This window comes from Euleptes europaea, chromosome 1 (genome assembly GCF_029931775.1).
Source record: "Euleptes europaea isolate rEulEur1 chromosome 1, rEulEur1.hap1, whole genome shotgun sequence".
Classification (NCBI taxonomy): domain Eukaryota; kingdom Metazoa; phylum Chordata; class Lepidosauria; order Squamata; family Sphaerodactylidae; genus Euleptes; species Euleptes europaea.
This window is the reverse complement of record NC_079312.1, coordinates 157323654-157338917: the sequence shown is the minus strand read 5'-3', so window position 1 is coordinate 157338917 and position 15264 is coordinate 157323654. Positions and strand designations below refer to the sequence as shown.

The 15264-nt window shown below is 50.6% G+C and overlaps 1 protein-coding gene across 1 annotated transcript in view; it reads right to left on the bottom strand.

Annotated features, from left to right (window-relative positions):
* The window catches only part of RHBDL3 (rhomboid like 3), a 187530-nt gene extending 175653 nt beyond the window's left edge, over window positions 1-11877 (bottom strand). Inside the window, exons 1-2 of the mRNA XM_056849074.1 lie at window positions 11755-11877; window positions 8266-8412 (exon numbers count right to left, since the gene is read on the bottom strand). Coding sequence (XP_056705052.1) covers window positions 8266-8412; window positions 11755-11877 — 270 coding nt within the window. The remainder of the gene's footprint in view (window positions 1-8265; window positions 8413-11754) is intronic.
* Window positions 11878-15264: the final 3387 nt, after the last annotated feature.

The window sequence follows — 15264 nt, the reverse complement described above, 5'->3', positions numbered from 1 at the left end:
CCAGGAGTGGCCTCCAAAGGCCTCCTGTGGCCGCAGGGAGGCCGCTCTGCCGCCCCCTTTTCCTGGCCGGGAGCGGCCTCCAAAGGCCCCCTGCAGCCGCAGGGAGGCCACGCCACTGTCCCCGCCAGGCCCGCGTCACTTCCCGCCACCAGGAGCGGCCTGGGGGGGGCCTCCTGCAGCTGCAGGAAGGCCACCCCCGCCGGATCCGCCACTTCCCGCCGCCAGGAGCCCAGAAGGTAAGCCTGCAGGGGGGAGGGGTTATAAGCCGACCCTCGGCTTATACGCGGGTGCCTAATTTTTCCCCATTTTTGGAGAAATTAGGCACCTCGGCTTATACGCGGGTCGGCTTATATACGGGTATATACGGTAAAACTTCCTCCCGCACCATTAGACCATAGCACATGGAGAAAGGAGACTTAGACCTTCCTTCCGCACCATTAGACCATAGCACATGGAGAAAGGAGACTTAGACCTTCCTCCCACACCATTAGACCATAGCACACGGAGAAAGGAGACTTAGACCTTCCTCCCGCACCATTTTACTGACCTGCAATGGTTTGGGGGGTTGCCATTTGCTCGGTTATGGAAACAGGACATGTGCAGCCCCCGAGGGAACAAACAGAACACCTCCAGGGCTGCATCAAGTCAGGTAAACAGTGCGGGGTAAGATCTAAGCCCCACTCTCTCCACATGCTATAGTCACAATCCAAATCAGGGCTCTGCATTGCCTGGGAAACATGGAACATCAAAACACACCTCTCTGCAGAATCTGGAGACATCCCTGGGGAAACATAACACATAGTCCAGCCTCAGTATAGGATTATAAAGAAGCCGCCTTAAGAATTATGGCTAGAATCTTGAGTAGCTGTTCCACTAACCCATCACTCAAGGAGCACATGGAAGTTTATTTTTTATACATCACAAATAATCCCTTGGCCTTGTAGCCTGATCTAAATTTGTGCTTGTACATCCAACAGTGCAAGCGGAAGGGCCACCTATGAACCAAGCTTTTGTTGTGCTGCAGTATTAGTGCTTGAACAACAAATACCACTCGCACAAGTGACTCCTCTAGTGCAACAGCGAAGCACGAACAAAACTCCTGCTTAACTAAAATGGTCCACAGGTACTGCATAGGATCCAAGCCTATAACCTTGACAGCGGTCCCCATAATTCTTGATAAGGAAGGGGTTAGTTATGGGTATTCAGTAAGGAGTAAAAAAAAATGCTCTGCAAGTGTTCAAATGCACTCGCTTCATTATTATTATTATTATTTCAAAACCCCTGATACAAACTAAGCCCTATGATAAAGCATTATTATGTGATTTGGTCTTTAAGGTACCTTCAAACTACTGAACCGTCATTGGGTCGTTGCCATTAAATGCTCGTGGAAGAGGAAAGGGAAGGGAGATGCTGAGCTAAGTTGAACAGTTGCTAACCTGTCACTGTAGCTGTGCATTGAACAGCTGCCTTATCTGCAGACATTAGCCAACGATGATGCTATCTCTGTGCCCTGAAATGCTTCCTCTGCTGATTTCTTAAAATCAAGAACAGGCTTGGCCATTTGTTTTCTGGTTCACTGGCAACTCTAACTTGTGAGGGCTTTGCAGAATCAGGCTGCCAGTACCCTAATTCTGCACTGGCTGTAGCGGCTGAAAGGGAAAGCACTTGCTTTAAATTGCTTTACCGTAGAAGGCAGACATACCAATCCTACGGGCCTAACAAGGAGTTAAAAAGCAAGATTGGGCTAGACATTCGGGGAGCTATAATTATGGAAGTTTAAAAGCCTGTTTGCTTCTGAAATAGTGGTTCCGGTCTCTTGTGTAATATTAAATGTGGCTTCTCTCCTCTAATTACATGTATTGTTAAACACAGCTTTCCCAGGTAATAATACTAGGTTTATTATTTCTCTCTGGGAAAGAAATCCAGCAAGACAATTACATTTAAAGTGTTAAGGATAGGCCAGAGCTGTGCGGAATCTGATACTTTCCTTTGCGGTTTTGTATAAGTCTCTCTCCCCCAACACTACATTCCTGGTAAGCTTAGATTCCGGACTCCGTGTGGATGTGCACAGTGCAAGGCAAAACAAACAACTCACAAGCCATGCAAATAACCAGAAGAAGAAGAAGAGTTGGTTTTTATATGCCGATTTTCTCTGCCACTTCAGGGAGACTCAAACCGGCTTAAAATCACTTTCTCTTCCCCACAACAGACACACCCTGTGAGGTAGGTGGGGCTGAGTGAGAGTGACTAGCCCAAAGTCACCCAGCTGGCTTTGTGTGTAGGAATGGGGAGTTCACCAGACTAGCCTCCGCCGCTCATGTGGAGGAGTTGGGAATCAAACCCGGTTCTCCAGATCAGAGTCCACCGCTCCAAACCACCGCTCTTAACCACTACACCACACTGGCTCCCAGGCTGGCAGGATCAGTAAGGACACCGACCAGGCGCCTGTAGGCTGGCCCAGCGGCACCCCTCAAGAAGGGGGCAGCACTGTCCTTCCAACGCTACCCTGGCGGCTCAGATCCCCTCCCACCCCAAGCAGTTCACAGGTTCCTCCTTACCTGGTGTCAGCATAGGAAGCTCCAGGTCAGGCCTAGTTTTTTTTCACAGGCAATAACCGGACTCTGGCCTTGATTCCATAGTGCCTTATTACTTTCCCAAGTGTATGCACTTGCCATTTCTGTCTCCTTACTTACCTCTTCCCCCCCACAGTCTGCTAGCTCATCCACTTTTTGACTTTCTGCCAGCATCCTCCCCTCAGCTCGCCCCATCCACAAACTATGCAAAACTGAACTATTCAAGAGGGCATTTCTGCACAGGTAACAGGGATGACTGGGGAAGGCACTGGCAAACCACCCCGTAAACAAAGTCTGCCTAGTAAATGTCGGGATGTGACGTCACCTCATGGGTCAGGAATGACCCTGTGCTTGCACAGGGGACTTTTACTTTTACCTTACCCCTGTGCAAGCACAGGGTCATTCCTGACCCATGGGGTGATGTCACATCCCGACATTTACTAGGCAGACTTGTTTACGGGGTGGTTTGCCAGTGCCTTCCCCAGTCATCTTCCCTTTACCCCCAGCAAGCTGGGTACTCATTTTACTGACCTCGGAAGGATGGAAGTCTGAGTCAACTTTGAGCAGGCTACCTGAAAACCAACTTCCGTTGGGATTGAACTCAGGTCGTGAGCAGAGCTTGGACTGCAGTACTGCAGCTTACCACTCTGCACCATGGGGCTCCTTACCACTCTGCACAGGGGACCTTTACCTTTAATAGGGTTGCACTGCACCACATGGTTTTACAAACCTGGGGATAAATAATTAAGGACTGTGGTCTATACGGCTGTGTTTAGTTTATTGTAAGAAGGATCCCAGTTGTGTAATTTCTGAACCGCTTAATGTGTCATGTGAATACTTAGGAGAAGAAGGAGAAGAGTAGGTTTGTATACCCCCTTTTCTCTATGTTAAGGAGTCTCAACGTGGCTTATAATCATATTCCCTTCCTCACACCACAATAAGCATCTTGTGAGGTAGGTGAGGCTGAAACAGTTCTGAGAGAACTGTGACTGGCCCAAGGTCACCCAGCAGGCCTCATGTGGAGGAGTGGGGAATCAAACCCGATTCTCCAGATTAGCGTCCGCCACTCTTAACCACTACGCCATGCTGGCTTATGGTATGCTTCAGTTCTTTCTGGTAGTTCCAGACTTCTAAAATCCTAATACATTGGTTACTGAATGTCCCATTTTCGTATTGTACTGGCTCACTATGTGTAATCTGCCTCAAGTCCCTAAGAACATAAGAAAGCCCCTGCTGGATCAGACCAAGGCCCATCAAGTCCAGCAGTCTGTTCACACAGTGGCCAACCAGGTGCCTTTAGGAAGCCCACAAACAAGACAACTGCAGCGGCACCATCCTGCCTGTGTTCCACCGCACCCAAAATAATAGGCATGCTCCTCTGATACTAGAGAGAATAGGTATGCAGCATGACTAGTATCCATTCTAACTAACAGCCATGAATACCCTTCTCCTCCATGAATATGTCCACTCCCCTCTTAAAGCCCTCCAAGCTGGCAGCCATCACCACATCCTGGCACAGGGAGTTCCACAATTTAACTATGCGTTGTGTGAAAAAATACTTCCTTTTATCTGTTTTGAATCTCTCACCCTCCAGCTTTAGCAGATGATCCCGTGTTCTAGTATTATGGGAGAGGGAGAAAAACCTTCTCCCTGTCCACTCTCTCCAAACCATGCATAATTTTATAGACCTGTATCATGTCTCCCCTCATCCACCTTCTTTCCAAACTAAACGGCCCTAAGCGTCTTAACCGCTCCCCATAGGACAGTTGCTGTAGTCCAGGGGTAGGCAAACCGCGGCTCGAGAGCCGCATGCGGCTCTTTGGCCCCTTGAGTGTGGCTCTGGGCTGCAGGATTGTGGCCGCCCACCTGAGAGAAGCCACCTTCCCCGGGAGCGGAGGGTGCAGGGGGGGGGCTGGCTTCCTCCGGCGGAGGATCGGGGCTGCACGTCACGGCAGAGGAGAGCCTGGCATCCCTTCCCTGCCCTGGCCGGGCTCTGCACGCACGAAGTCCCGCAAAAGTTCTCCGCCTTTCCGCCAGCCCAGAGCCGCCGCCGCGCCTGGGGGGGCGGCGGATCTTTGCAACGTGCTGGCCCGAGCACCGGGAGAAGGACGGAGGCCCCGATCCAGCACACATACACCCTCCCCCCCTTCCTCACCTGCAAGCTCCAGCGCGTCCCCCTCGTGGCCTGCCCTTCCCTTCCGCCGCTGGAGAACGCCAGCGAGAGAGAAGTGGGGGAGGACACCCCTCCGCCTTCCTCCTCCTCTTCTTCCTCCTCCTCCTCAGAGGCCGAGGCACTGAGTCTATTCCTCGTCTAATTATAGCCAGCATGGAATTTGCCTTTTTTACAGCAGCCGCACACTGGGTTGACATCTTCATTGAGCTATCCACTACCACCCCAAGATCCCTTTCTTGGTCTGTCACTGCCAGCACAGATCCCATCAGTGTATATGTGAAGTTGGGATTTTTTGTCCCAATATACATCACTTTACACTTACTCACATTGAATTTGCCATTTTAATGCCCATTCTTCCAGTATGCAGAGATCCTTCTGGAGCTCTTCAGTCAGATTTTGTTTTAACCACCCTAAATAATTTGGTGTCATCTGCGAACTTGGCTACTTCACTGTTTAACCCCTGCTCCAGGTCATTGATGAACAGGTTGAAAAGCACCGGTCCCACCACAGATCCCTGAGGCACCCCACTGCTCACATCCCACCATTGGGAGAACTGACCATTGATTCCTACTCTCTGCTTCCTATTTTTCAGCCAGCTCTCAATCCATAAGAGGACTTGTCCTCTTATCCCGTGACTATGAAGTTTGCTTAGCAGTCTTTGGTGGGGGACTTTGTCAAAAGCTTTTTGGAAATCCAAATACACAATATCCACAGGCTCATTCCTGTCCACGTGCTTATTGACGCTTTCAAAAAACTCTAGTAGGTTAGTGAGACAGGACCTACCCTTACAGAAGCCATGTTGGGTTTTGCCCAGCAGACCCTGCCCTTCTATATGCTTGACAATTCTATCTTTAATAATGCTTCCCACTAATTTACCCGGAACAGACATTAAGCTAACTGGCCTGTAATTTCCTGGGTCCCCTCTGGAACCTTTTTTATAAATGGGTGTTACATTGGCCAGTCTCCAGTCCTCTGGTACAGAGGCTGATCGAAGGGACATATTACATATCTTTGTTAGAAGTTCAGCAATTTCCCATTTGAGTTCTTGAAGAACTCTAGGATGAATACCGTCTGGTCCCTGTGACTTGTGAGTTTGCAGTTTGTCTAGACGTTCTAGGACTTCCTGCCTTGTTACCACTATTTGCCTCAGTTCCTCATTTCCCCCTGTCCAAAATCTCTGTTCAGGAGCAGGAATCTGCCCTGTATCTTCAACAGTGAAGACAGATGAGGAGAATTCATTTAGTTTTTCAGCAATCGCTTTATCCTCCCTTAGAGTTCCTTTACTCCCATTGTCATCCAATGGTCCAACTGCTCCCTAGCTGGTTTCCTACTCCTAATATACTTAAAGAATTTCTTATTGTTTGTTTTGATGTGTTTAGCAATATGCCCCTCAAAATCTTTTTTTGCAACTCTAATTATCTGCTTGCATTTCCTTTGTACAAGTTTGTGTTTGCTTTTGTTCGCCTCGTTTGGGCAAACCTTCCAGTCTCCGAAGGAAGACTTTTTTTCTCTAATTGCTTCCTTCACCTTACCCGTTAGCCATGGTGGTGACCTCTTGGACTTATTACTACCTTTCCTGACCTGCAGTATACAAGCTAGCTGAGCCTCTAGTAATGTGGACTTGAGTAACCCCCAAGCCTTTTCAAGAGATTTAACCTTCCTAACTGTTCCTTTCAACTTCCTCTTTACCAGTTTCCTCATTTTAGAGAAGTTCCCTCTTTTAAAGTCAAAGGAAATTGTGTGAGATTTCCCAGTCACTTTCCCACTTGCATATAAATTAAATTTGATGCCATTGTGATCACTATTGCCAACTGGCTCAACTACATCCACATAAATCACTGGCAGCACCACAGAGTATTAAATCCAGGATCGCCTCCCCTCTGGTTGGGTCTATGACCAACTGTTTGAGGGCACAGTCATTTAGGATGTCTAAAAAATTTATCTCTCTGGCTTGACTGGAGCATACATTTATCCAATCAATGTGAGGGAAGTTGAAGTCTCCCATTATTACTACTTCATTACCTTTACATGCTTCCCTAATTTCATTCTCCATCTCAAGATCACCCTGAGCCATTTGGTCAGGGGGCCGATAGAACATCCCCAGTACTAAATCTCCTTTGGGGCCCGGAATCATCACCCATAAGGATTCTGTGGACGAGTCTGCCCTTTTTATGGTCTCTAGCTTATTAGACACTATGCCTTCCTTGATATACATAGCAACACCCCTCCAATACGCCCTTTCCTGTCATTTCTATACAGTTTGTAACCAGGGATGAGAAAGGTGTGAGAAAGGTGGACTATAAATAAATAAATGTCTCCTCAGACAGTGACAAACCACATGTGGGCTGGGAGTTTGGTGTCTGGAACCCCCACATACCTGAGAATTAAGGGTTTGGGGTTTTTTTAAGTTATTGGAGGCTCCAGACATACAACTCCCAGAACACCATGTGCTTTAGGCCTCAGTCTCCTTGGCTTGCAAACAGTTCTGCCATTGGATTGTTGTTGCTGTGGTTCTGCCTCAGGCCCCAATCACATTCTTATTTGTACCTCAGTACTGTGTACTTGGATTCCTACTGTCCAGTGCTGAAACCAACCAACCAACTACAGAGATCACCCCTGAGGGTGAATGGAGCCCCCTGTAGAAGAGGTAACCATCTTCAAGTACTTGAAAGGATGTCATATAGAGGATGGTGCCGAGTTGTTTTCTGTTGCCCCAGAAGGTCGGACCAGAAATTAAATCTGAAGAATTTCCATCTAGACATTAGGAAGAATTTTCTAAGTTAGAGCGGTTCCTCAGTGGAACAGGCTTCCTCGGGAGGTGGTGAGCTCTCTTTCCCTGGAGGTTTTTAAGCAGAGGCTAGATGGCCATCTGTCAGCAGTGCTGATTCTATGAACTTGGGCAGTTCATGGGGGGGGATCTTGGCTATCTTCTGGGCACTGGGGTGTGTGGGGGAGGTAGTTGTGAGTTTCCTGCATTGTGCAGAGGGTTGGACTAGATGACCCTGGTGGTCCCTTCCAACTCTATGATTCTAAGAGGGTGCAGGAACCTTTACTATATTTACTTTGGGCAGACTGCTTCCCCTACCGCTTCACATGAGGAAACCACCTCACACTGCCATGCAATGCAGCCTCAGCCATGTGATGCAGATTTCCTCCCTTCTCCTCCAAAAGAAGTTTTTATGACATACCTAGGCACCAAAATACCAGTGTAGAGAAACAGCCAAGACAGGCTGTTGCCTTCATGGGCTTTCCAGAGGCATCTGGCTGGCCAATTTTGGAAACTGGATGGTTTGATCCAGCAAGGCTTTCCTTATGTTCCTATAACCCAGACCGTCACATTTCCCACTCAGCAGGTAAAACCACACACTTCACTAATCATATGTACAGGCAGGGAGGAACTTCCCCAAAGGTCATATTGACTAGATGCTAGAGCAAGAAGAGGACTAGCTACCTTCTACTGCAACACACGGCTTGACTCACTTGCTTGAGCCACCTACAGCTACTTGCATCTGCACATACCTTTCTGGTGTGCTTCTGCCCTCTGCTTGTGTCTCTCTGTGTTCTGGACAGCAAAGGTTGTTCTGTGGGGGGTTGGTGTGTTGACGGCCTTGCCACTGGGCAGCAGGTTGGAGTAGATGAACTTTGGTTCCTTCCAACTCTATGGTTCTATAAAGCAGGAAGTAATGGGATGCATGGATAGAAGGCAGGCAAGAAACAACAAGCAGATTTTCTACCCATTCTTTGGCACGCTGTCACTGGCTAACTCCATTGCTAACAAACACATCAGCCATTTGTTTTAAAGGAGCCAGGCAGGCACCCCAATACACACAAGGCAAGGTAGGGGTCACAGGACAAGATTAGTGTTCTCCCAAGGTGGGGGAAGTAGAAAGTCTCCTAGAAAAAAATTCCCTGGGTTTTATCAATTTGGTGACAGATTCTTCTCATACTGCTTCTAAAGTTTTGGTGCTAAAAACAGCAAACGGACAGCATAGGACATCATCACACAGATAGGCCACTGTCCACCTGGTCATGAGAAGGTCAAAGATCATTGAATGGAATGAATAACAGTCAAGAGCTCCATTTAGCACTATACAGATGGCAAAGTGGGTCTCAGACTTGGGCGTTCAGCTTCACATCAGTAGGGACTACAAAGAATTCAAGGATAAGAAGCAGGTAGATATGAGGAAGGACAATTGTCTTTCCCTCAGAGTTTGAGAGGTTTAACGAAAACGCACGAAATGTGGTTGATATCAGGGTGTGAGAAATGATTTTGGGCCATTTCTCTACAATGAAAGCGTTATTATGTAAACTTGCCAACAATTGAGAAGCCTCAGGGCACAACTAGTCTACACATTTAAGCCAGTTTCAGAAATACGAATCAGCAGGGGCTTCCAACAAAGAAACCATGGGAATTGTAGTTTGTGGCTTCCTAGAAGCACCTGTTTGGCCACTGTGTGAATAGATTGCTGGACTTGATGGGCCTTGATCTGATCCAGCAGGGCCTTTCTTATGTAGTTTTGCGAAGGGACAACAGGCCCTCTGGAATCAGGTCCTCTACTGACAAACCTCTGTATTGTGCAAAGGATTCTGGGAGTATTTAAGGTGGACACCAAGTTCGCATGGGGTGTTCACCAGGCCCCTTGGGCCTTATCCTCACCCTGCAGGAACTGATATGGCACCTTACAACACCCCCCCCCCACACACACACACACACACTGGCTGCAAACTGCAGGATAGTATCAGCAATAGTGGACAAGCTGATCTTTCAGAGAAGTCTGTCTACAAGTACTGATCTTGTCACTGAGGGGCTCCAGATAAGAATCATAGGACTCTGGGTCAGCTTATCAATGCAGCTGGGAAAAAAATACAAAATTTACATGAACATTAGGTGCCTTCTACTTCTTCTAATTCTGCCTTTAACAAGTTACTGAGGAATCATAAGTTTTTACGGAAAGGCATTGTGAATTATGACACTAGAGAAGAAGAGTTGGTTTTTATATGCCGACTTTCTCTACCAGTTAAGGGAGACTCAAACCGGCTTACAGTCACCTTCCCTTCCCCACAACAGGCACCCTGTGAGGTAGGTGGGGCTGAGAGAATGTGACTTGCCCAAGGTCACCCAGCTGGCTTCATGTGGAGGAGTGGGGAATCAAACCCGGTTCTCCAGATCAGACTCCACAGCTCCAAACCACTACACCACGCTGGCTCTCAAGATCTCTTAAGATGTTTGGTGAGACTTATCCAAATATTGGCATCTTGAATAGTGGGGCTGCTTTTGCCTCAGTGAAGCTTTAGGGACAGGCTACATTAGAATCCTGGCAGGAGGCACACCCGGGGGAATTACTCTGAGTCATAGGTGGCTGTTTGCTGAAAAAGCGCTTAGCTGGCAGAACGCGCCATCTTCAAGTCCCAGGCACTTGTTGGCATTTCGTGATTAATCTCTCGGCAGCTATGGGTTAAGAAGGACACACAGAATCCCTAAATCTTCCCCCAGCAGGCAGATGGAGCTGAAGTATTCCTCCAGAAAGAGACGCTACGCTGGGTAACTAATAAGGTTCACTGTTTAAGAATCTTTAGGAGATTAAGGCTTACACAAAAAAGTTAGGCTGCTTAGCGGTCTGCATGCTCACTTTTAAAGCAAGGTGTCCACACTTATTGAAAAGGAAAGTACATGCGGTTACATCCCAGAACAGGCAATCGGATCTCCACCCCTGGGCTCTGTTGCAAAATTGCCCGACAATACAGGGAAAAGCAGTGATGCCTTTGAAATCCCCTTTCATTTGTCTTCTTATCACATGAGATCACAACAGTGCCAGTAACCATTTAACAATTACCAATAGGTCAGCATGAGGGGAAGGGCAAGCCAGCCATACAAATTCAAAGTAAGCCTGCACCGCTGACTGGGACTGTGTACGGTGAATGCAAATAGTCTGGGAGACACCACAAGCACCGAACTCTGAGGGACTCTCCAAATTTAAGACCAAGGTATTGCAGATTACGTTGTACCTTGCTGCTAAATACCTCCCAAGTGTCCGAAGACTCACAAAGAAGTGAGCGCTAAGACATAATTGTGGGTGGCAAGCTATAGATCACTGCAGTAAATGCAGTGGGTCATCTCTGGACAGCAGGAGGCAGTCACTAATAGCTGTGCGGTAGCAAATTATCCAGCACTGAAGTGGTAGCAGGCATCCCCCCTTCCCTCTAGTGGATCTCATGGACTGTTCCGCATGTCAATCAAACCCTTTGCTCCAAGAAGCTTGTGGCAGTGTACAGGAGGCTGGCTATACGGAAAAATTGGCCACTGGCCCAAGGTCGCCTAAGGAGCTGGACGTGGCACCAGCACAGCCCACAGGTTTGGGCATGGCCAGGATTCCTTCCCATTTCATTTTCATTCCATTTCTCAGCTTCCCACACATCACATCAAGCAGCTCCTGCATGTGTGAATGCAACCCGTCTATGGAAGGCTAACCTTGGGTACATCAGCAGGGGCCACTTTCCTGGATGGGCTAACTCCCAGAATTTGGAGGGGAAAACTAGTCATTTTTTTAAATAGCGTGTTGAGCTGTCTCAGTTGGCGACATGACTTCAATTTGGTTTTGGGAACATAAAATATGTCCAAACCAGGGAACATTATCGTCATGGTGATTTTACCAGAGGTTAAAGGAGGGGGGGGGCTTAGGCAATAAAGTGGTGGTCCTGCTCGCAGTTTCATGATTTCAGGCCACCTTGTGAGCCCATAAATACATTTGAAAACTCCTGTGCATCCTTGACCCGACAGTAAAACTCACTGAACGCAGTGGGCCGACTTCCAAGTAAGCACGCATAGATCCGGCCGAAGACGGAACGCCTATGAATAAATACTTTTCCTCGCGACTTTCTCTTCCTCTAAAGAAGACGCTCCTCCTCCTCCACCACCCCTTGACGCTAGAGCGTATTTTTAAATGGCTTTGATCCGATTAAAACCAACCGGAGGCGAGGGAGGGGAGCCCCATCACAAAGGCAACTTACGTCCTCCGCAGACAGGGGCCAGACATCCTCGGCCTCCAGCACCTCGATCGCTTCTGCTTCGGAAGGGGCGGCCACGGCAGGCGAAGGCTTGGCGCGAGTTGGCTCCGGCAACCTGTCTCCCATGCTTGGAAGTCGCCCCCCCGCCCCCTCCTGCCCCCCCTTTCAGTCCCTCTCCTGAAGGATCCCGGGCCAAGGAAAACGCCGCCTCGGAGATGTTTGGCAAACTTTGGCAGCCGCTCCTGCAGCTTCGGTCATGACCCCTGCCGGCGGAGGGGAGGGGAGGGGAGGGGAGGGGGGAGGGCTGCCGGGCCGCCCCCTTAAGGGGCAGGCCCCCCGAGGGCCAGCGACGCTTCTCCAGCCGGCATGCTGCTGCTGCCGCCGCCGGCGCCGCGGTTCAGCCCCAGGCCGGGTCGCCCGACCCCGGGGCAGGCGGCCGGGCCCCCAGCCCGCTCGCTCAGTCCCTGCCGCCCCGCTGCGCCGTGCAGGAGCCCCGGGGCTCACGCAGCCGCCGGGCAGGGGGGCAGCGGCTCCGCGGCAGCATGGCAGCCCCCAGCCCCCTCGCCCCGGCCCGCGCCTCTGCCTCCCGCCGCCCCGCAGATCCTGCGCGACGGAACGGGCAGCGCCGTGGCGGGCGGAGAGGGGCGGCAGCCGGCCGGGACCCCCCCCAAGAGCCGCCGGCAGGGCCGACCCCCGCCCACCCCCCAGAGGAGCCTGCGGCGAGTGACGCGGGCGGGAGCCGCTGCCAAGGCGCAACTTTGGGGTCGACGGGAGCCCTGCCTCGCGGGGCGTGGGGGGGGGGCAGGAGCCCTCGGTGGCTGCCCTAGGCCATCGCGGCACGCCGGGGCCCCCCCCTCCACTCGCCGGTCCCAGCGGCTGCCAGAAGCGCCGGCGGTCCCGTCTCCTCGGGCGACCTTGGCGAGGGAGGCGCGGCGCTGCCAGCCGGCAGCCCAGCCAACCTGCGGCGAAAGCGGATCAGTCTCCGGCGCCCTCGACTCGCTCCACGTGGCCCAGGATTAACCCGACGCCGGCTGCAGCGCCCGCGACGCGGGTCAGCCCAGCGCTGCCAACGCCACGGCCGCCACCTCCAGCACAGCACGGGGGAGGCAACGCGCGCCGTTCGTCGCTCGGGCAAAAGAAGAGCGACCCCCTACTCCCACCCCCACCCCACCCCTCGCAGACCCCACTGCTCCTGGCCGGCTACAGATCTCTCCGCACGCCGGAGACCGGCCGCAGCAGCCAGCCAGCCAGCCAGCCAGGCGCCTTCCCCCAAGGCGCTTCTGCACCGGGAGCCGCGTCGCTGCACCGTCACCGAGACGCTTCGCAGATCTCTGCAAGGCGGGGTGGGTGGGGGGGGGGAGATCTGCCGCTGCCTGCAGGATCCCAGGCCACGAGGCAGGGCTGAGCCCGGCTTCGACCGCTCGCTGGCTCCCTTCCCACCAGCCCGCCCGCCCGCCCAGAAGCTGCCCGGTCCCCGGGCGCGGACTCCTCCGGCGGTGCTCTGGGGACCCCGGCGCGCGAGTCGCCTTTAACTTTCCCGAAAGGGCGGGGTCTGGCCGAGCATCCCCCCCCCCCGCCCTCTTGTTGACATCGCGAGGAGGATGCGCCGCAGAGCGCACGTGGGCAAGGCGCTGGCGGCGAAGCCTCCGAGGCTGGCCCTTGGCATTTCCTTGTCCCGAAAGGGGAGGGGAATTCGCCCTGCGAGGGAGGGGGGCGACGAGGACAGGTCCATACTGCAGGCGAGTGGAGAGAACGGCCAGCGGGTACAGCCAAAATCGTTCTGCACGCTAGCATCAACACCTAGGATTGCCAAGCCGTGGGATGGGCTGGCTGACCTCCTCCTTCCTTTACCAGCAACTTGAACGGCAGGAATCGGCAACATTTCACAGTTTAATAGTTTAAAAAATATCACCTGCTTTACCCTGTGCATGGTATAGCAATAGGGGCTGGCCAAAAACATGACCCTGCAACTAATTCCCACCCTCTGCAGTTATGGCCCTATCCCAGTGGTCACGGAGCGAGGGTGTTGGGGCACGCAACATTGCCCCAAAACGCACGGGTGGGGGCCGCAACAGAGTAGGTTTGTGTATGGGCAGTTGTTGATTTTGCCAATTTCCAGGTTGACACTTGTAGAGGGCCTTGTTCAGATGAATAAAGCTTTCGTGGCGGAGCACAGGAGAAGAGGCGGTCTCACAGATATGAGGGTCCAGGGCCATGAAGGGCTTTGTATGTAAATAGCCAATACCTTGAACTGAGCCCAACAACTGATGGGCAGTCAGAGGAGTGATTACAGAATGGGAGTAATAGGCGAGCTCCATCTAGCTCCTGGTAATAGCTAACCTGCCACATTCTGCACCAACTCAAATCAAAGTAGTTTTATTTAAAAGAAAAACAATCCTTTCAACTGGGAAATTCACCTTTTCTTATTGAAACCTGATAATAATGAAAAGTTATGTAACATAACAATGAGTTTATTCATGTTGGGGTTACCACAGAGATTTTTTTTTGAGGGTGGGGCAGAATGCTTTTAGAGGAAGGCAATGGCAAACCACCTCTGTAGTCTCTTGCTATGAAAACCCTACCTGGTTGCCATAAGTCAGCTGCGACTTGACGGCACTTTATACACACACGCACACACCGAATGCTTTTAAGAGCTGAGCACTAGGCAGAAATTAAATGGATGCATGGTGATGAGGCATAGGAGTCAAAAGAAAAAGTGGCAACTAGGGCTGTGCAAAAATAAATTTTGGTATATTTTGGGTTCAGGTTTATTGAATCCAGTTTTTTGGGGAAACCCAATGCGACAGAGGGGGTTATCCGCAACACCAAAATAAGCCAAATACCCATACCAGTAAATGGGTATTTTAGCTTTATTTCTGGGTTTCCTGAAAAAAAATCGGGTCCATTATAGTATATATGGATTTTTTAAGGAGCTCTGGTGGGGTGTTTTTCAAGGTAGAGTCACTAAACTTTCAGGGTAGCTGCAAGGGACTCTCCTTGCATGAATCTCAAAGTTTGGCAAAGTTTGGAACAGGGGGTCCAATGTTATGGGCCGCCAAGGTGGTAGCCCCTTTCTCCATAGGATAGCATGGTAAAATTTACTATGCTTTTCTAAGGAGGAAGGGGCGACCCCTTGGACTCCCGCCTCAAACTCGGGTTCATGCAAGGAGCTACCTTTGCTGCTACGCTGCAATTTTTGGGACTCTGCCTTGAAAAATGCCTCCCCCAGAGCTCATCAAAATAAATTCCCATAGGGAAAAGCCCGGGGAAAACCAAAACCGAAAAAAAGCCGAATACCTATTTGGCTTTTTTAGTGATTGGCTATCTGATTTAGGCTTGATTCCCATTTTTAATATTTGGCTTAAATTAAACCCGAAAGAAGACAAAAAGGCCTTTTCAGGTGTATTTTCAGTTTGGTAAACCCAATATACACACCCCTAGTGACAACCAACATTCATACACTATCATGTACAAGCCCCACCATTTTCTCAGCTGATGGGGAATTTGCCTGTA